General features: G+C 42.5%; 1 protein-coding gene across 1 annotated transcript; it reads left to right on the top strand.

Moving 5' to 3' along the window:
* The first annotated feature begins 83 nt into the window (after window positions 1-83).
* Window positions 84-21,488, top strand: acin1a (apoptotic chromatin condensation inducer 1a). The gene is made up of 18 exons (XM_082514541.1): window positions 84-274; window positions 1,681-1,746; window positions 1,928-2,039; window positions 2,130-2,185; window positions 2,295-4,991; window positions 9,149-9,295; window positions 9,446-9,531; window positions 14,660-14,717; window positions 17,242-17,281; window positions 17,578-17,720; window positions 17,841-17,984; window positions 18,119-18,314; window positions 18,665-18,810; window positions 19,199-19,306; window positions 19,415-19,522; window positions 19,613-19,907; window positions 19,993-20,093; window positions 20,179-21,488. The coding sequence occupies exons 1-18, from the start codon at window positions 137-139 to the stop codon at window positions 20,494-20,496; spliced, it is 4,959 nt and encodes a 1,652-aa protein (XP_082370667.1). The 5' UTR covers window positions 84-136; the 3' UTR covers window positions 20,497-21,488.
* The last annotated feature ends 374 nt before the right edge of the window (window positions 21,489-21,862 follow it).

The raw sequence follows: 21,862 nt of genomic DNA, 5'->3' as shown, positions 1-21,862 counted from the left end.
GTCTGGGATTTAAAATATTTATAAACGTTTTATTTTATTTGATATTTGATTTCGGGGGGAAGTCGTCGGCGATGACGTGACGTCGATGAAGGCGTTGATCGTCGCTCTCGCTGGGAACTGACAAGAGGAACGGAAAATGGCGGACCTTGAAGACGTTACGCTGGACGGGAGACCGCTCCAGTCCCTTCGAGTAGCGGACTTAAAGGCCGCTCTCGAGGAGAGGGGGCTGTCGAAGAGCGGCCAGAAGAATACTCTCATCAAAAGACTCAAGGGGGTGAGTTTTACTGCGATATATGGTGCCACGGTCGCTGCAAGCTAACGTTAACGAAGAGACGGGCTGATGCTCTCTCGAGGGCCGACAACTGAGTATCGTTACTGCTGAGCGTAGTAGAGTTATCGAGGTTAAAGCTCATTCACCAGCTGTAAATGTCTTTATTTTGTCAGCGCTGTGGTTATGCAGTGCTGTGTCCCTGTAGAAATGTTCCAGCTACGGAAAGACTGGCACTTCACTCAACTTATCGGCTAATCCTAAACTGTGTCTCGGGTTGATGTTGTCCCGTTAGCTCGTTAGCTCTCCTGGCTAACGCTATGAGTTGATCAGTGGCCTTAGCGACTCGCTTGCTGCTGTGTATGCTGCTTTTAACGATGTGTACACTGCTCTTGTGAGTTTGTCCAGCAGATTAACATTTCACCACTTAGAGTTAATGAGAAAATCCACAACTTTTAGCGGCTAACCCGCAATTTTTAATTAACGTTCTTGCCGTTTTTGTTGGTAAACGCATTGGCTAGTTTTAGGAGTAGTTTCCCTCAAAATCTGCAGCAGGCCCGTGAGCTGCCGTTGGTCTTGAGCTTGTTTGTTTTTCATTGCGACAGATCGTCAAACCTTATTAAGATAGCTAAGGCGTTCTTTTCTTTTTGTTACTGGGCAGTCCCGATTGCATTATTTCACTGAGCCATCAACGCTTTACTGTTTGTTTGCGTTGCGTTTATATAACCTATATTACGCCAGACAGTGGTTCTTTTCTCACAAAACCCAGAATATGTTGATTATTTTAGTCGTAGTTACCAGCTAACGTACTTGCAAAGCTCATATAAAGCCATTGGGTTATTAACAGTTTCGTCCTACCAGCATCTGATAATGACAGTGACATTATAATGGACATAATAGCAATGTAAAAGATCAACTATGTCTACGTGCAAAGTAATAGATCATGAATAAAGTAGTAGTAATAGTGCATAGATTTATACAAGGTGTTTCATTGGTGATCAATGAAATTTAAGATAAGTTGATCACTGGTTGGTGTTTGACCACAGCTTTAGAGTAACCTTGTCAATTATTGTTTGACAGACTCCCATGTCCTTTACCATCTTACATGGGAACATTGTTGCATATCATCCTCCTTCGTTTGTCAACAAGTTTTGTAGTTTCTCACAACCGCAGGCTTTCTAAAAAAAAGTATCAAAGACAAAATTCTCCAAGTCTAACATTATTATAAAAGAGGAGCAGCGATGCTTAAGGATATTTGTTACATTTAGTACATAGAAACTCATTATATTTTGTCAAGGGCGGAAATATCAGCGGATGTGATAAAACATACTACTGAATAGAGTGCAGCTACAAGGTTGCCCATGAAAGAGTGTTCTCCTTTTTTCTAAAAACATCTCTTATCTCACTAACAGGCTCTCATGCTGGAGAACTTGCAGAGGACCTCCACAGCTCATATTGGACTACAGCCAAACTCTCAGGTGTGAATCTCAAAGATAGTTTTAGTTTCATATAAAAGGCTGAAGTGTCTTGATAAGTGATGGCCTTTTATGTATATATGGCAAACCGTGCATTTACACAACCTCATAAATGTCTGCAAAAAGTATGCGTTATTAGCCTTGAGATCTTGCATTGTATTTCAAAATTTCTCTGTGTGTTTAGATTGGTGAGGAAATGAGCCAGAACAGCTTTATAAAGCAGTATCTGGCTAAGCAACAGGAGCTACTGAGGCAGCGTCTGGAGAGAGAGGCTCGTGAAGCATATGATACAAATGGCAAGTTGTGTTGAATAAAATACTGTACACATTATGGATGGTTATTGTAAAATCTTGTGATTTTTATGTTTATTTCTCTTTTGTGAACAGAGCAAGAGGAGCACGCAGAAGTCAACAATAGTACACCGTGTCCTCCTCCAGCCCAGGTTAGATTGTACTTTCTCTTCTTAAGTGTTAGGTGTAAAAGTAACTTTCTGATTAAACTTGTGGGAGGGGATAATAAATAAATCTGCGCTCCCTTTCTGTTCTTGTCAGGATGTCACACCAGCATTACCTGAGCAGCACAAGCCAGCTGGCACCTCTGGTGAAGAGGGATTGTTGGGTGCGGTAAATGAGGGCCAAGCAAACAGAAACCAGGAGGCTGACATGTCCAGTCCACCTGCTTCTGGCTCTGTGCCCATGCGTGTTCCTGCCGCTGAGCAAAGGCCAGAGAGAGGCTCTGCATCAAGTGAAGTCCCAGGTGACAGCGACGATGATGACAGCGAGGATGGTGACGAGGACGGTGACGATGACGACTGGGACAGCAGCGCTCGAAGGAGAAACTTCAGAGAGCCAGCCAGGGGACCCACAACAAGGGAGAGGTCTGCAGCGTCCCGTCAACCGCAGCAGCAACACATCCCTTCTCTTTTGTCACCTCAACTCCGCCAGCCAACACCGCCTCCTTCCCCTCCACCAGAATTATCATTCCCTTTGCCTGACACCCCTAAACAGAGTCCACCTAGTCCAGATGTTCCCCAAGCCAGGCGTTCCCCCAGTTCTTCCAGCTCTGGTTCCTCCAGCGGTGGTAGCCGTAGTAGCAGCCCTGAGCCACAAAGGAGTGGACATGCTGAACGCAGGCCTGGCCCACTAACCCTTCTGGCACGTAAAATGGAGTCAGAAGGTGCTTTCTCCGGAGGAGGATGGCATGGCACTGATGGCGAAGCTGATAGGCAAGAAAGCAATTCATCCTCAGCTACATCATTTCCTGGCAGAGGACCACCAGAGAGCCTGGTATCTGCCACCACTCACACCTCTAACACTGCAGAGCATGTACCGTTTCCAATAATGCCAGGCACCAATCAGGGTGTTACAGGAGCACATTCAGCCCATATTCAAGTACCTGTGAGTACACTTGAGCCCACTGTGCCTGACGAGAGGGTCAGAGAGATGGAGTCTGACCTAGAAAGACAAGAGAAGCTGAGAAAACGTCGGCAAGAACGTACCGCGGCGGAAGAGCGAGAGAGAGCCCTAGCACTGGAGCGAGAAAGAGAGCAAGCTTTGGAGAGAGAGAGGTTTGAGCAACAGCAGGCCTTAGAAAAGGAAGAGAGAGAGAAGGCTTTGCAGAAGGAGAAGGAACTTGCTCTAGAAAAAGAGAGACAGGAGAGGGAGCAAGCTTTGGCTAAAGAGAGGGAAGAGCAAATGAGGGCCTTGGAGCTTGAAAGGCAGGCTGAGCTTCAAAGACTTAAACTTCTGGAGCAAGAACGGCTGCAGAGAGAAAGGGAGGAGAGGGAAAAGCGCGAGAGAGAAGAAATGGAGAGAGCAGCTTTGGAGCGTGAGCGAGAAAGGCTAGAAAGAGAAAGAGCTCTGGAGGCTGAGAGGATTGAGAGAGAAGAGGCTCTGGAACGGGAAAGGTTAGAGAAGGAAAAGGCTTTGGAGCAGGAGAGGATAGAACGTGAAAAAGCCTTAGAGCAAGAGAGGATCGAGAGAGAAAAGGCTCTAGAGCTAGAAAGGTTGGAGAGGGAGAAGGCCTTGGAGTTGGAGAGAAGAGAAAGAGAAAAAGCTTTAGAGCTAGAAAGGCTGGAGAGGGAGAAGGCCTTGGAGTTAGAGCGAAGAGAAAGAGAACGAGTTGAAAGAGAGAAAGCTTTAGAGCGAGAGAGGATAGAGAGGGAAAAGGCCTTGGAACGAGAGAGGGTGGAAAAAGAGAGGGCAGAGAGACGGGCGGCTCTTGAACAGGAGAGAATTGAGAAAGAGAGAAAGGAAAAGCTAGAGAGAGCCCTACAGCAAGAAGAACTAGAAAGGGCAAGAAAAGAGATGGAGAGAGCTCTGGAGCAAGAAAGGGAAAAAGCTCTTGAACATGAAAGGCTGGAGAATGAGAAAGCAGTGCAGAAAGAAAAGGAGGAGCGGGAGAGGGAGCTGGAGCTGGAGAAAGATAAAACTGGGGTGGCTGAAAAGGAGAGTGAGAGTCACCTTTCTCCATCCAAATGTGGCCTTGAGGCTGGTCTCACACCCCTGCCAACTCCTCACCCCCTCTCCACAGGACCCGCTATAAACTCGTCAGCAGAGGCAGGAGACCGGGAACAAATCCGTGCTCCAGAACCCCAGAGCGAAGGCCAAGCAGCAGAGTGTAGTGCAACCATTTCAACAACATCTCTTTCACCACACTCGTCATTTAAAAAATTCCGGTTCGTAATGGACCGAGCACAACCCTCATCCACGTCTATGGTTATTAAGCGGCCCCGTACATTTTCTGATAGCCCACAGCCTCGCACCTCACCTGTCACTTATCCCACCACTGTTGGGAAAGGACAGTCTGAAGGACATAGGCCCTCAGTTAAACAGGAAGATTCAGAGCTACGGACAAATCAGCAGGTTGCTGCTGCACCACCGGGATCTGTGAGGATCCAGTCTGAGGAGGACACTGCTGTTATTACTGAAATGGGTCCCAAAGAAGAAAGAGCCACAAGGCTAGTGTTGGAGGATAAAGAACAGGCAGCTTCAGGAAAGACTGAACAGGCTGCCAAGGAGTCCATCAAAAAAGTAAAAGAAGCTGATGAAAGCAAGGGTTTGTCAAGCTCAGTGAGTGGAGCGGAGCAGAGAGGAAGAGATTCAAAGAAGGAAAGGATACGAACAAGACAAAGATCATCATCCGATTCCTCTTCCTCAGAATCGGACTCTGGGTCCTCATCTTCTCAATCATCCGGTTCATCCTCGTCCTCTCAAGAGAAAAAGAACTCCACCTCCAGAGTTACAAAGGTAAGAATAAATGATCTGTCTGTCTTTGGCATTAATGCAAAGTTGTATTAAATCTATATAAACCAAACTAAATTAGTTCCAAAATGAACATATTTGGATAAATATCCATCACCTTAATAATCAAGGTATAAAATCCACCTGTGTTGTTTCCAGCAGTTGGACATATTCTGAATTTACATAGAGCTTGAACAATGGCACCATACACATTTGCAGTCATTAATCATGATTTGGCAATGGTATAGATGCTTGACTATTTATTTGTGTCACACTTGTGACTATAAAGTTGTATAATATACCAATTTATTTATCTTAAATCATATTGTTGCTCAGATTGCATTTCTCCACAGTCTGCTGAATTCTTTATGCTAAAATTATTATTTTTTAATCATTTAAAAAGAAGGCTACTTTACTTTTAAAGGGATCTGTATTCATTGGGTGTAGTGGGCTCTCAGCAGAGTGGTATTAGTCTCTGATCACAGCAGGTGTTTTCTGGCAGTATCTCTGAATACAAGCGAGTGGGTACAATTTTTCAATTTAATTTTTTTTTATCTGTTAAAACTGTCTGGTTTGCGTTTAAGACGCTGTTGGCTATAGTTCCTTACCGTATTTTCACGACCATAAGACGCACTGTACTAAAAGGCGCAGTCTCAGTTATGTGTGCCATTACTGTATTTAACACACACATAAGGCGCACTGGATTATAGGGCGCATACAAGTACCGTATGCGTATTTAAAAATAAAGCGGGAGCAAACCTGAGTTCGGTACCTTACTCACATTTCTATTACCGGTAATCATCATCATCAACAACACACAAGCATACAAGTGTGCGTATTTAAAAATAAAGCAGGAGCAAAACAAAGTTTGGTACTCACATTTTTATCATCAATCAAACCCATGGAAGTCCTCATCCTCTGTGTCTGCTAAATCTCCATCAAACATTCCAGGTTCACTTTCTTCACTGTCAGAGTCACTTTCCGTGCCGTGCGGCTCCTCGGAAATGATGCCGGCGTTTGCGAAAGCTCGAACAACAGTGCCAGCAGACATGTTAGCCCAAGCATCTACAATCCATTGGCAAATTGTGGCGTAACTCGCCCGGCGCTGCCTTCCACTCTTGGTGAAACTGTGGTCTCCATCGGTCATCCATCGCTCCCAGGCCGCTCGCAGCCTTACTTTGAACGGGCGGTTCACACCGATGTCCAGCGGTTGGAGTTCCTTTGTCAGGCCTCCCGGAATGACAGCAAGCTCACAGTTCATTTGTTTCACTAGTTTTTTCACATCGGCTGTGAGATGGGCACGCATAGAGTCACAGATTAAGAGCGATGGATGGTGATGCGTGGAAAAAAACCACCTGGTCTCCTTACATACACCTCCCTCAGCCAGTCTTTCATCATTTCCTCATCCATCCAGCCCTTTTCATTTGCCTTAATGATGATTCCTGCTGGAAACTTCTCTTTAGGCAAAGTCTTTCGCTTAAAAATCACCATAGGCGGCAAGCACAACAGTAAAAGAAGACTTTTCGTGCCCCGTTGTGCGTATCGCTACCGTGCTGGTCCCCTTCTTCTCCACAGTGTGACTCACCGGGATGTCAAAAGTGAGCGGGACCTCATCCATGTTTGTGATGTGGCTGGGCTGGATGTGTTTGTCGGCGATGTGTTTGCTGCAGTAGGAGCGGAAGAATGGCCAGCTTTTCATTATAATCCGCTGGAAGTTGCTGCGCTACGGTAGTCCTGGTCTGGATGGAAAAATGGCACCGTTTCATAAAACGAAAGCACCAGACGGACCTCCTTGGAAATGTTCAATGTTCATCTCTTCAGCTAGTGAAACTGCTTTTAGCCGAATGGTGACCGTCGAAACGCTTCTCCCGCTCGCTCTTTGCTCGATGATCCACCGCTCGAGTCTTTCCTCCAACTCAGGCCACCTCGCCTTATGTCCGTGGAAACTCAGCTGCGTTTTCTTGACCTGCCGGAGCTTGTTTTCTAGCTTCCTCCATTTGCGAACCATCGATTTGTTAATCTTAAATTCTCTCGCCACTGCTCGATTTCCATGTTCCTCCGCGTAGCTGATGGCCTTCAGTTTAAACTGTGCTTCGTAAGCGTGTCTCTTTGCCATTTTCAGGGTTGTTAAAACAACGATGTCCTGCATAATGCACATACCTGTATAAAAGAACAGGTATGTGCGATTGTCCCGGTATATACAATCAACGCCCACACTTCACCCTTTAGCGCTCTCATGGTGTTCTCTACTACGTCCTCCTTACAACACACAGGGCGCACTGCGCTATAGGGCGTGCCGTACTTTTTGAAGAAAATCTAAGACTTTTAAGTGCGCCTTATGGTTGTGAAAATACGGTAGTTTAATACTTGTGGGGCTAAATCCAAAGTTGTGCTTGATGCATAAATAGCACAAGTCAGATGACAACATTTGTATCCCTGTACTAATTTTATCAATGTTTAATCATCATGTGAGTTGCAAGGTAAATAAGAATAAAAGGTAACTCAAGACTCTGTTGACTAGGCTAGTAACCAATTTTTATTTGGTATAGTATTGTTTTTTTTTCCTCGTCAAACTTTGTTTTTGCAAAAAGAAAAAAGAGAACTTCCATTTGCATCAGTCACAGCCTCACACCCATTTAGTAGTCTATTTGTTTATTTGCTGGGGTAACATTTCACTCTGTGTTGCCTGAAACATCACCATTAATGTGGATCAGTGTCTTAACAGTTAAACTACTCTCTCACCTGCTCAGTACAGTTAAGATACCTGGAGAATGCTAACCACTCCGTTGTGAATAGTAGCTTACTGCTTCTTCTCTAATAGTTTTCTATAGTTTGGAGCTGTGTCTTGGGTCATTGTCCTGTAAGGCAATTGGCTCCAGTCAAAGGCAATGGCTCACGCAGTTTTGCAAAAATGGAGTGATGGCTGTCCTTGTTCTACAACTATTTCATCCTGTGCAAAACTCTTATTTTACCAATGCCAGAGCACCCAAATTCATCCGTTTTATCCGTCATGACAGGTGGCATCAAACACCCCTTCAGGTTCTTTTACAGATGTTCTTCTGTGTTTTTTCTACCCAGTCACCTCAAACTTGGAACTTTATGTTCAAAAGCTTTTCTTATTTTGTAATTCTTCAGTAGCTGTGCTTGCCTTGCCATCTTAATCTTTTCCTTTTATTGGCCGCTCTCAGATATAGCTTTACTTACCAACTCTAGTAATGATCAGCATCTTGGATTTCATTGATGTTGAGACTGTGGGTGGGGGTGGTTCTGCGGGCGGCTCTTTTTAGAGGCGCTGCTAATTTTGTTTAACAAACCAGCGACTCAGATGCCCTGTTCTGTACATCACTGGGGCCCCTCGTTTCTTTTTTTTCTTTTCTTTTTTTTTTTTTTCAGTTTGTGTCTGTAGATTGTGAAAATATCATAAACATTCTTTCATGAAGTCGACAGTTTTTTCCTGTGTTTTTAGGGGGGATAACAGCCTTTATCAAGGACAGAGTTTTAGAATCAAGCTATTTCCTTTGCTGTTTTGCTATATAGTCCTCAATTCTGCTAACTCTGATAAAGCCAAAATTTTTGCTTCTTTAAAAAAAATGAAACAATAAATCAAAAAGATTTTAGTTGTGCACACATGGTGAAATATTTTTTTTCCTGATAATTAATTATTAATACATGAAAAGGATTAACAACCACTGAGGAAAGCAGGTGGAATGGTGTCCATCTCTTTATACTGCCACGTATTATTAAAACTGTATATGTAACTGTGAGTACTTGCATGACTAGCCCTTAGCATAGTGGTTAGCATAAGTAGGTGCAGAACCCTTGGAAAAGGGCTTCCAAGGAGATTTTGCTAAATCAAATATATACAGAGCTATATCCTGTGACCCGTGCTGAATAAAGGAGCAGACAAAAGCAGCTAGCAATAAAGGTTGTCATTTATTGTTTCCATTGATTTTTAATGAATAGAATAAAAAGATTAATTGCCATTTACCATTTCTGAATAATCATATTATTATAAATCATATTATTTAAACTGAAAATGTTTATTTTTTAAAAAAAACTTACCATGCCTATTTTGTAAAAATAAATTCAAAGTAGACTTTATATATTTTTGCTCCAATGCAAATAAAATAAAATATTGAACTGCTCTCTTTTTTTCCTTCAAGGAGGAGACATCTAAAAGAGATTCCTCAACACAGCACATGGCGGCTCAGCATGAGGATGTAAGGAAATCCTCAAAAACCTCTACCTGCAAAAGAGAGACGTCTGCAGAGAAGGCTAACACAACTGCAGATGGAGACAGTCACAACGTGGTAAGTTGCTTAGAATAAGTTCCCCAGAAGATTCACCTTGTCACAATATCTGTGTCAGAATGGGCAGGTCTTTGATAATAAAACAGATTTGCCATAAATGAACCACACTGTCTGCTCTTCATCTTATTCCCTGCCCTTTAAAATTCCCAGGCACAGTTTTCCAAAGCACCGACTGGAGAAGAAAAACATGGGAAGAGAACAGACAGTGAGGAAGAGGAGGAAAAGGACAAACAAAGGTCTGGTTTTCAGTCCCAGTTTTCTGAAACATATCTTATAGTTTGTTTGTGTGTCAGATTTACTCACTGGGATCAGTGTATTTGTGCTCTTATTAACATGCAAGTATAGAGGCTGTTAACAATGCTCAGTAACTATTTGACCTCTTCTGCATCATGAGTGGGGATTTGCCAGTTTGGCCCTGTTAGGTGGACGGTGGGCCAGTCTGTTCAAATTAGCTTTGTTGCTCTGTATACCACACAACACACCAAACACTAATGCACTCGCTGCTAATTGAAGAGCTACAGCAAAGGCTCAGTTGTTTAGGGGGTCTCTCTCCCTCCCCTCCCCCTCTTTATATTCAGTTTAAAACTGGTTGGAAAGATATATTTTATTTTTACTTTAGAAAGTGTTGTTGTCAGCTAGATTTATAGTTTTCATTTCACCAGTCTCTTCAGCTCCATTCCACATGTGCCCGTGTGACAGTAGATGCACTTGGAGTAAAGAGCTGGAAAGAAGAAGCTAGTGGGACAGTAAATGACAGCCGTAGGCGTCAGGCTGATGCCCACAGTAAGCTGAAATGAGACTAGTGCAGCTAATTAGGTGAATAACAAATATAAAATTTAAAAAATGTATTTTGGTCCTGAAGCCATTTATCATTTTATTTACAAATAAATATAGGAGTTGTATTTATTTCATGTATGATGTTCTCTGTACCTGAAGTGATGGCATTATAACTCTCAGAACTGGAAAAATTTGGACTGATAGTTCCTTAATTGTCAATACAGTCAAAATAAACATTTCTTGAAACATGAATTGATTACATTGCTGTGTAGAGGTTTTCCACTTTCTGAAAAAACAAACAATGGATAACAATGGCAAAGAAGTTTCATCTCCTATGATATATTATGTCAGTTAAGGTTCTTAAATCTAAACTAGGGACAAGACCAAATTTGTGAATAGCCTTGATCTTCAGCCCCTCCGGTGGCACTGGAGTAAAATCAGACTTGAGTCTGTAGAGGAAATTGCTGCCTGATTTTGTATGTCAAAAGTGTCAAGTAACACAGTTTGTCCCAAAATCCACAAATACAAATGAAAAGCATCATAGAAAAACAATATGATAGATGAGCAACATTGGGTAGGAAACCTTTTTCACATTCCAGTGCTTGCTTTACCCTTTTGTTTTACCTTCTTCTTAAGGACCTTTTAAGATGTCTCTTCTTATTACAAAAAAAATACAAAAACAAAATGATAGAAACATGTTTTTGGCAGATTTAAAAATAAAAAAAAAAGTTTAAAAAATTTAAAAAACAAAACAAATTGTAATAAACCACTGGATTAACTCCACATAGGTCAACACATTCACCACTCCAAACATACAAAGCTACTAATAAAATTACTGCCCTGGGGCCTCCTCCCGGTGGGACATGCCTGGAACACCTCACCCAGGAGGTGCCCAGGGGGCATCCTTGTCAGATGCCCGAACCACCTCAGCTGGCTCCTTTCGATGTGGAGCAGCAGCTGCTCTACTCTGAGCCCCTCCCGGATGGCCGAACTTCTCACTCTATCTCTAAGGGGAGGCCAGCCACCCTTCGGAGGAAGCTCATTTCTGCCGCTTGTATCCGCGATCTCGTTCTTTCGGTCACTACCCACAGCTCGTGGCCATAGGTGAGGGTAGGGACGTAGATCGACCGGTAAATTGAGAGCTTCGCTTTTACACTCAGCTCCCTCTTCACCACGACGGACCGGTGCAGCGTCCGCATTACTGCAGCTGCAGCCCCAATCCGTCTGTCGATCTCCGGCTCCCTTCTCCCATCACTCGAGAACAAGACCCCGAGATACTTGAACTCCTCCACTTGGGGCAGGAACTCATCCCCGACCCGGAGTGGGCACTCCACCCTTTTCCGGCTGAGAACCATGGCCTCAGATTTGGAGGTGCTGATCCTCATTCCCGCTGCTTCACACTCGGCTGCGAACCGTTCCAGTGCGAGCTGGAGGCCCTCACCCGATGAAGCCAACAGAACCACATCGTCTGCAAAAATCAGAGATGAGATTCTGAGGCCACCAAAGCGAAAGCCCTCCGCCACTTGGCTGCGCCTAGAAATCCTGTCCATAAAAATTATGAACAGAACCGGAGACAAAGGGCAGCCCTGGCGGAGCCCATCACCCACCGGGAACGAGTCCGACTTATTGCCGGCAATGCGAACCAAGCTCTTGCAACGGTTATATAGGGATCGAATGGCCCGTAGCAATGGGCCAGACACCCCATATTCCCGCAACACCTCCCACAGGACGCCCCGAGGGACACGGTCGAATGCCTTCTCCAAGTCCACAAAACACATGTAGACTGGTTGGGCAAACTCCCATGCACCCTCAAGTTGTCAGAACGCAGCCTTATTCCAACATGGAATAAATTCATTTTCACACAATACCCCATTATGACAAAGTGGAAAAAAAAAGGTTGCTTGTAAATCTTGCAAATTTAATAATAACATTTTTTAACATGTAGATAAGTATTCACAGCCTTTGCTCAATATTTTGTTTAAGCACGTTTGGTAGCAATTATAGCGTCAAGTTTTGTTTTGTTTTGTTTTTTAAAGTAAGCTTGCCGCACCTATTTTTGGGCAGTTTCTCTCATTCTTCTTTGCAGATCCTCTAAAGCGCCATCAGATTAGGTGGGGCGTGTCAGTGCACAGACGTTTTTCAGATCTTTCCTGAGATGTACAAGCAGGTTCAAGTCTGGGTCTGGGTGGGCCATTCAAGGACATTTAGAGCGGTCACAAAGCCACTGTGTGGTTATCTTGGCTGTGTGCTTGGAGTCGTTGTCCAGTTGAAAGATGAATGTGATGAATCTGAAGATTAATCAGATGTACAGAATGCTCTGGAGCAGGTTATGAAGGATGTCTTTGTGCATTGCTGCGTTCATCATTCCTTGACCCTGACAAGGTCCCAGGTGTCAAAAAACATCCCAACAGCATGATGTTGCCACCACCATGCTTCACTGTAGGGATGGTAGTGGCCAGTTGATGAGTCATGCTTGGTTTCCTCCACACACAAGAGGCTTGGCTTTTTTTTTTCATCAGACCAGAGAATTTTGTTTCTCGTGGTCTGAGAGTCCTTCGGGTGCCTTTTGACAAACTCTAGGTGGGCCGTTTGTGCCTTTTACTGAGGAGTGGCTTCTGTCTAATTGCTGGAGTGGTTCTGAAATGGGTGTCCTCCTGGAAAGTTCTCCTCTCTCAACAGAGCAACACTGGAGCTCTGTCAGAGTGACCATCGGGTTCTTGGTCACCTTCCTGACTAAGACCCTTTTACCCTAATTGCTCAGATCGGCTGGGTGGCCAGCTCTAGGAAGAGACCTGGTGGTTCCAAACTTTTTCCATTTACAGATTATGCATAATCACTTATTAGCATCAGTCTTTGATTAACTCTTATTTACAGATATGCATTTTTCTTTCTATTGCAGCATGCAGATAACTAAAGAATATTTTTTAACATAACAACGACATAATTGTAACTATAATGTAATTACTAAATTAAGTAAGAAGTAAGTAAGATGTTAATGCTAGTACTCTAGGCAGTTTTTATTGTAAGTTTCATCAAGATGGATGATCAGTGTAAAAGAGAGGCCTACGATCATCATAGTAAGATTTCAGGTTGTTTCTCCTACAAAATATAATGTAGCTTTATTGTGCTTAAACTGTCCTTTAGGCGCAAAGCTAGTGAAATGACCGAAAGCTTCTTTTTTTTTTCTTCTTTTTTTAAATCTCATTATTTCATAAATATTTCTACTTAAAAAAACAACAACTCCTCAATGGTAAGAGTGGAGTAATTATTTTGCACATCGCTATTTACATATTGTGGAAAAAGCACGTGAAAAAAAGCCAGTTCCGTGGACATTGTTTTATGAAATGACATACTGATGTGTTCACTTTAACGCTTCCATGATGTCATTATAATGAAGACCTGATAAAAACGGTGTAAGAAAAAAGGCTGGGCATTGAATTTCCCATCAGGCGATTGATGAGACTACCTTAAATCCGGCGTGCTAGAAAAGATGTGGGTCCTTTTTCTTTTTTTTAATACAAGATCTTTTTTTTCTTTATTCGTTGCAACATGGCTGTGCTCAGTCGGCGGGTTTAGCAGCCTATGCCGGCCTTTGGCTCTCCACACCGCGGCTCAGCTAGACAGCAGGCGACACTTTGTCCGCTGCAGGTTCCGGTTGACAGCCGCTGCGGTCATGGACGTATTCACAGAGGAGTAGTGTTCGGAGAGAGGAAGACAGCAGGGAGGGAAGAGAAGCGGTTCGTTGCGACGCAGTCGTTTTAACGGCAGTCGCAGTCTGTGTGCTGCGTGTGGAGCGAGCACGGCGTGGTCTCAGTGGTGTGAAGTTCCCCAAGTTGATTTCAGTCGCAATGAGTGGACTTGTTCGCGTGTGCTTTCACGAGGATGGTGTGACGACGTGAGGCGTACGCTCATTCGTCAGGTACCGTGTAGCTGTGGTGCGTGTCGGATCTGGACGGGCGCAGCTTGGCTAAATAAGGAGTGTGGTAACTGCGTTTAATTTCTGTTTTATTTTTCTCGCCTCGGCTCAGTTCTTTAACCCTGAGGGGGACGATAGCAGCGCATTTGATGTGGTCACCAACGTGTGATGCGGTGAAGGCGCAGTAATTTTAGCATCTGCTGGTTGCTGTTTGTGCATTACATTGGAGTGGGTCCACTTGCTGAGATTTTAACGCGTTTTTATGCTGTGTTGTGGTTCCTTGACACGTGTTTGAGAAAACGTGAATTTTTGAATTATGATTACAGTGTAATGACATTTAAAGGACTAAAGTATTAATTTTGCATGCACTGCCCAGCTACTGGCAATATTTACAAAGGCATATCCATTTTAAATCAGTTTTAATTTAGGAATCAATTAAGTTTCTGATTTTAATCCTTTTGTTCCTATTGCTAGGAATATTTTTAATACTTTAGATTTGACATGTTTTGTTTTTGTTAAACATTTACATAGTGTTTTGATTGCTTGTGTTAAGCTATTAATTTAATATTTTTAACATCTTATGAGTGAGTTTTCTTTCTTCATACTGATGATCTTTTTTTCCTTTTTTTACCTCTTTTCTTTGATGTGTATTTATTTTTAACAATATGCAGGCAGATGAAGGAGACTACCATGGCAGATCCAGAGAAATTTCAAGAAACCAGTGAGGAGGTAAGGCACCTGGAGAATCCCAAATCATTTCAGTTCTGAAGGCTTTCATTAATTAAGTACTTTGCTGGGGAGATGCAGTTTTTAGGGATGTTCCTCGTGACTAATTTACTAGTTGTTTAAACAAGAGAGAAAGCTTAGCTATTCATCTACTTGAAAAGACAGAAAACTCTGACTATATTAAAAACTGGACACAAATTGATCGACAAATTTCAACATTGGCCCAAAAAGTATTGCATGTGTGTTTGTGGAACTATATGAACTATAGTATGAACTGTAACAATGTCCTGCACCACAGTGCAGTGTGATTACTCGGGGGTTTAGTTCCAGTTTATTCTGACACAAACGATATTTATTTATTTTTAAACAGTGCTGAAGAACAGCGATGGTTCGCTGTCTCGGCTGTCATCGGTTTACTTTCCCCCCCTCGCTCGTTACTTTCCTCCACAGAGATAGGTAGAGAGACGGAGGCATAGCTGGTGTTAGCGCTGCAGGCAACATGAGTGGCCAGCAGCATCTTTGAAATGGCAACTGCTGTTGTATAGTAATAACATAATAATACATTTAACTGGCAGCCGTGTTTAAACGTCTAGTCAATTAGTCACAGGCATCCATAATAGTTAGATTTTTTTTAGTGCACTTTTTGAATTATTCCTAGTTTTTAAACATGTTACATTTTACTGTAAGTATTTAGATTTTTGTTTTGTTTTTAAACAACAAGAAAGGGTCATTAGAAGGTTTAATGGGCCATTTTCAATCTTGGTAGTATGTTAACCTTGGGTACTGTCATAGGAACAAACAGCAAGGGTGTTTTCTCACTGTGGCTGATGTTTAAACCCCAAATGATTCCTTTGTTATAAAGGTGCTCATGCTTCTTCCATTGCCCCTATTGGTACCTGCGTACTACCTCTGGCACTACTGCTACTGCTGCACCTGTTCCACTGTCCCCAAGAATCCAGAGTTGACCACAGATAAGCCCCAAAGTCTGCACTACAGAGGGACACCCCTGGCAACAAAGTCTGCCTCATTTTCACCGATATGGCTGACAGAAACTATTAATTGGACCAGAAGTTTTAAAAAGGGGGTTGGCTAGTCAATGTTGCCCACATCTTGCAGCCTGATTTTTACCAATCTAGCCCCACACCCTTAAAGTCTACATCGAGAGCATGAGGAAAGAAGCTTGCTCACTTAAGCCAAGTTCAAGGCTGCTGTGAACAAGTTTAAAGAAGTTTTTTTTTTTTTAAATTATTATTATCAAAGACATTTTTTTTAAATCTCATAACGATCAAAGAAAGTGGGCATTGTGGATTATGACCTGGAGAATGGTATGAAGGACATTTCGAGTTTTTGTGTATCTGTTGGAAGAGAGATCTGCTGCTTGGACACTTTTTCAGATAGCTTAAAGCAAATATCTGGACTGCAAGAGGCTGGGAATGTTTTCACCTGAAAAAGGACTTGCCATTTGTTGCCAGAGTTTTGCTACTATGTGACTGCTTCTTAAAGCAGAACTTTTAAGTCAAACTTATGGAGTTGTTCCACAGTGACTGTTGACAGCATTCATTATCTGGTCTCAATTTAAGTGGACTGATCACTCTCTTCTGCCAGTATAAAAGTCTGCCACATCTTTAAAAGGACTAACATCTGAAGACGACTGCTTTGGCCAAGAACATTTGAAAGCCCAAACCCAAATGAACTATTGAGCCCAACCTACCAGCCAGCAAGATTTCAGATTTTCATCCAGCCACCATTGATTGGACCTTTTGTTCCCTAAATACAGTACATGCAGTCGTGATTGGGCCATATCCAAAACAGTAAGGATCAGGTGTCAGGGAATAAGTAGATGTTTACTCAGTGCTGTATTTCATAGCTTATTTTGAATGTGTTTAATATTAATTTATATTCTTTTTAATCACTGATGGAGAATGAGCTTTGGATTTTTAATTGTGCCTCCTGCAGTTTAACAAAAATATTTCTAAACCCCTATTTGGTGATCTTGTGTATTAGTTTACTTTTAGCTGACTAAAGTAGTTAAATATTAGTTTTGTTGAACTAGTTGGAGTTTGTCTACAAACATTTAAAAAAACAAAACATTTTAGTGCTTAAATTGAAACATTACAGTTTCCACTAGGTCCTTGTTTTTTGTTTTTTGGGGGGGTTTTTTGGGGGGGGGGGGGGCTTGTTTTGGGTTTTGGGTTTTGTTTTTTTTGTTTGTTTGTTTGTTTGTTTTGTTTTTTTAGAAAGTTCAAGTTTGAGAAGTTCAATCTTTAAAAGTAAGAAATATTTTCAAAAATCTACAGGTGTAGAGCTTCAAAAGTTAGGAGAACACATCATAAACATAAACAAACGCAACATAGCTTGCCATCAATAAACAACGAGTTTTAAGGCGAGGTGTTGTTTTCAGTTCTCTTTACCCACTTCTTGTTTTTATTCCACATTTTCTTCAACTTGACCATTTGTCTCATTCCATGGTGTCGGCGTCTCACCTCTCCCATGTATATCGGGTTGTTTCTATCTTCTTGTGTTTCAGAAATCAAAGGCCTTCTCAGCTCGTAAGATCTCTCTTAGCAGTGAGTACAACCTTTCACCTTGTTCCATTCTTTACTAACATTTGATTATTCATGTTGATATTGTGGCTTTTTCTCCTCATATTTGTATTAATCTAGTTTACAAATATTTTTGATAGGCGAGGTGCAGCATTGATACGCTAAGGTTTGAGAACACAGCAGCGTTAAAAAATTCTTAAATTTGGTTATTCAACAGAATATATAATTCAGTAATCATTCAAAAGACCATTGTCTGTATATATTTCCAGTTGATGTGTTGCATAAACGTCGAGCATTGTATTGATTCCATTACTTCCCAGGCAGTAAATCATCCCCGGGCACCAGCAGTGCAGAGGGTGAACAGGAGTCTGGGACAGTGGCTGGTCGCAAGAGGAGGTGGGGCTCCAGCACAGCTGTCACTGCCAAGAAACCTTCCATCAGCATCACCACTGACTCACTCAAGGTATTTGCAGCAAAGCATAATTTGTTTTACATTGTAGTTAACAGTAATTCTCACAGATGCATTGTAAACACTGTCTCGTAGAAAGCTTAACCATGTTGTTTCCTCACGCTTTGCCTGTAGTCTCTGATCCCAGACATCAGGCCATGTCTAGGACAGGAAGCAGTAGTTGACTTGCATCCAGAGGAAGCTGTCCTCTCTGGGGCTGATGATGAAGACAGGGAGCGCTCTGATCAGGACCTTCAGATTAGACGCACAGTTACACAGGTCACTGTTGTTAGTGTTTAACTACTGATTAACCTGACGCTAGTATCTTCACTTTCATTAAGTGTAAAGTGCTCTTTAAGATTGTTCGAGGTTATCTCTCAGTTGATTGCTTGGTGTGATATCTTGTATTTAAGGTGGTGCATTCAGAAAGCCAGGAGAATGGGCAAAGAGAAGCAAAGAGGAGCAGGCAAGAGGAGGCAGAGGAAGATGATCTACAGGTAGACCAAGAAAGGACAAAGGCTCATGAAGAGCAGATGGATACCTCTATTCCTGTAGCTGTTGAAACTCATTCACCAACACATACCAGCCATGATGTAGAAATCAACACTGGTAAGATATCCACCGTAAGATGGCTTCTCTGCAGAAATAAATTCATCAGAATTAATTAATGTATTCCTGAAATCTAATTTTCATATTACCTTATGTTTAAGAAAGTCAAATGGGTGCATAACAGAAAGGCTGACAGAAAGACTTGAATGATTCTTTATATGGATTCAAACAACTATTTTCAGTCGGTGCTGATTTCTGGCATGCCATCTTGGGTGTAGCAATTCAAATAGTTTAATTATTTGACACTTGATACAGATCTCTTGTCTCGGTAAAGGAAAATATGTTCTATTATAAGAACTACAAAGACAGTGATGTAATGGAGACACTTTGCTCACTGTTTTTCATTCTAGTGACCCCCAGCGACACCCTCATCCGTCGCTCCATCAGCCAGCAGAAAACAAGTGTTTCCATCACAATTGATGACCCTGTTCGCACGGCCAAGCAGCCCTCACCACCTCGCGGAAAAGTCTCCACTATTGTTCACATCTGCAACCTGGTGAGAGAATAGGACCCATGAACAAACCCATGTTGGGCTCAAATTTCTAAAATATGAGCTATAGGACATGGATTTTTGTTTTCTTTCTTTTGGGGTTGATTTTAGATTTTTATTTTTTTTATTTCATTTTTTTTGTTGAGGTATAAAACTTCCACAATATATTGTCTTCTACTGTCATAGACCCAGTTAATTTATAATAAATCAAAACAATTAAGTTAAAAGAATAATTGTATGGAAAGGTTTCAGTTTTTCCTCTTGTAATCTTGCTGACTTCTTATTGCATGTGTTTTTATTTAATTGTTCCACTGTGTTTATCTTGTTTGCAGTGTGTAAATTGTTAGTAGTCGCACTTTATTCATATTGTAATGGAGTCTGTGACACTGTTCAGGTGAGGCCATTCACTCTGGGACAGCTTAAGGAACTGCTCAGCAGAACTGGCAGTCTGATGGAGGAGGGCTTCTGGATTGACAAAATCAAGTCCCACTGCTATGTCACTGTAAGTTATTAAAAGCATTGAGTTATATATCTGCAGCTCAGACTGCTTTTAGACATTGGAAGTATTTTCTCTCTCTCACGGGTCCTCCACTATACTTTCCGTGTCTAGTATTCAAGTGTAGAGGAGGCAGTCGCCACACGAGCAGCTCTTCATGGCGTGAAATGGCCACAGAGCAACCCAAAAGTTCTCACTGTTGACTTCTGCCAGCAGGATGAAGTAAGAATATTTTTGTTTTGAGTTTTTTTTCCCCTCCATAAGTGTTAAATGTTTGGCTATCTGTAATCTGAACATGTCTCTGCCCTGTAGTTGGACTTCCACAAAGGTTTGGGTGCAGGTGACAAACTTGGAGCAGAGGAACATGGTCCTGGCTCCGGCCGTGGTCGAACATCGGGCTTGCCCTCTCTCCTTCCTGAGCGAGATCAGTGGGCTGAACGGGAACGCGAAATGGAACGCAGGGAGCGAGCTCGAGCAGAGCGGGAGTGGGATCGCGACAAGGTTAGAGAGTTTGGAAAACACGGAGAAGAGAAGGAGGGAGGTCCTCGAAGGTCGCGATCAAGAGAGAGGCGACGCAAGGAGAGGGGAAAGAGCAAGGAGAAGAAAGGTAAGACGTGGATTTAGACTCAGTGTACCGGGTCCGCTGCCAGAGGCCTGTTCTCTTGTCTAATGTTGTGTGTATTCTCTGTCAGAGAAAATAGCCGAGGATCCCCCTGCAAAGCTGCTTGATGACTTGTTCCGCAAGACTAAAGCTGCCCCTTGCATATACTGGCTTCCACTTACAGATGAACAGGTGATGAAACAAACCACTTCATACCTTTTGGGGGTTTTGGGTTTTTTTTTTAAAAAGCTTTTTTTTTTTTACATTTTCATTGTAGTTTGCCCAGCGGGAAGCTGCCAGAGCAGAACGGGCAAAAGAACGTGAGAAACGGCGAAAGGAGCAAGAAGAAGAGGAGAAAAAAAGGGAAGAGGAGCGCAAGGAGAGGGTGAAAACTGGAGGAGGTACAACAGAACGCAGTGAGGGTGAGAAAGACAAGGACAGAGAGAGAGACAGAGGTCGAGATAGAGACAGGGAGAGAGAGAGGGAAAGGGAGAACGACAAACGCAGGGATGGCTACCGTAGGCCCGGGGGCAGCGGGGCGGGCGGAGGCCGACGCTCACGCAGCCGCAGCGAACCACGAGAAAGGCGGCGCTAATGGCCAATCAACTGATGGAACTGTCCTAGAGACCGCCCTCCTCCATTTGCCTTTCACTACATGTACTTTGTTACAACTAAGACCCAACAGAGGACCAACCGATGTCGCTACCATCTCTCAAATTGTCATCTTCTTTTTTTATTTTAAAGCACATTTACACCTACACACATTTATGCTTTAAGGGGACCATGATCTTTTTTTTGCAGTGTTGTTTTTCAGAGCGCTGTCCGTGGCGTTACTGTCAAGGTTTGATATTTTTCTTTCTACATTTGCCTCTTTTTCTTCAGTTTTTGTCTTGACAGCATAGCTGTTTGACTCACTGGGTAATTTTGATTATTTAGCCCAACGTGCCCCATTTGCCTCATAGTGTGGGTGCCAATTATGATTTGCAGTCACTTGTTGTCGCCTCTGTGTTTAACAATTTGGATGAGGAATCCTTTTGTTGCTGCATGTAGTACAAGGCTCCTCCTGCCAGTCCTGCCTAAAGAGAAGACTCGGTCCTCTGCAGAGAGGACTGCATAAATCAGACAATACTGAAATAGGTGTGTTTGGCTTTTTGTACAGACTTAAGATTACTTCAAATCAAGTCTTTAAATGAGGCAGCTCTGGGGTATTTTTAAACAAGCGTGGAATAACTACTAAGGCAATGCAGTGTTCCTCTGTCTCTGTTAAGAGATGAGTTTATTCTCTGTGGGAGAGAATCTGTCTGTCACAGCTGACACAGATTATGTTTATGTCCTTATTGATTCTCCTCTTCTCCCTTTCCTCCTCTTCCTCCAGTACTCTGACCCTGTAGTCAGTACAGGCCTGAGAGGGGAGGTTGCATTATGAGTTTTCTCACCAATGGTTTTAATTATTTTTTTTTTTTTTTGTATCTTTATCATTTACAAAGATTTGTTTTTTGTTTTTTTGTTTTTGTTTTTTTAATTTCTTCTTGAGTACGCCTATCAGTGGTGAATGTACAAATAATAAAAATTGAAGTTTGAAACGACTGTGACGTTTCTTTCCGCTCTCCATGCTGATTGAGTTTGAAGTCAATTTTGTTTCTCTGTGATAACAGTTAAAAGTACTGTAGAGATGCAATACTAGGAATATGTGACTTCAGCAGTTATCCTTGGAATCCACAAGGTGTCAGTCACACCATGCTGTGGCTCAACTCATGTATCACTTTGGAATGAGAATGATCTAATGCTATTGGGTGACTCAGATTATTAACTTTTACCTGCTTTCTTAGTTGTTACAGTTTACTCAATTTACTAGCTGTCTTTGTGTCGCCCTGACTTTCTTTGTCTTTATTGTAAATGTGTCCACATTTCCCCTCTTCAGTTGCTTTGTGCCATCTCTCTGGGTCTTGACGTTTATCCTG

This window comes from Aulonocara stuartgranti, assembly GCF_965226115.1.
Source record: "Aulonocara stuartgranti genome assembly, chromosome: 18".
In the NCBI taxonomy this organism is placed as follows: Eukaryota; Metazoa; Chordata; class Actinopteri; order Cichliformes; family Cichlidae; genus Aulonocara; species Aulonocara stuartgranti.
This window is presented reverse-complemented; position numbering and strand designations above follow the sequence as displayed.

What these genes read in the sequence shown, in the direction of transcription:
- acin1a (XM_082514541.1), top strand. Translation starts at nt 137, where the DNA reads ATGGCGGACCTTGAAGACGTTACGCTGGACGGGAGACCGCTCCAGTCC. An exon ending in GAGGAAAAGGACAAACAAAG is followed by an intron (nt 9,532 to 14,659) that starts GTCTGGTTTTCA and finishes AACAATATGCAG; the next exon opens with GCAGATGAAGGAGACTACCA. An exon ending in TTCCACTTACAGATGAACAG is followed by an intron (nt 20,094 to 20,178) that starts GTGATGAAACAA and finishes TTTTCATTGTAG; the next exon opens with TTTGCCCAGCGGGAAGCTGC.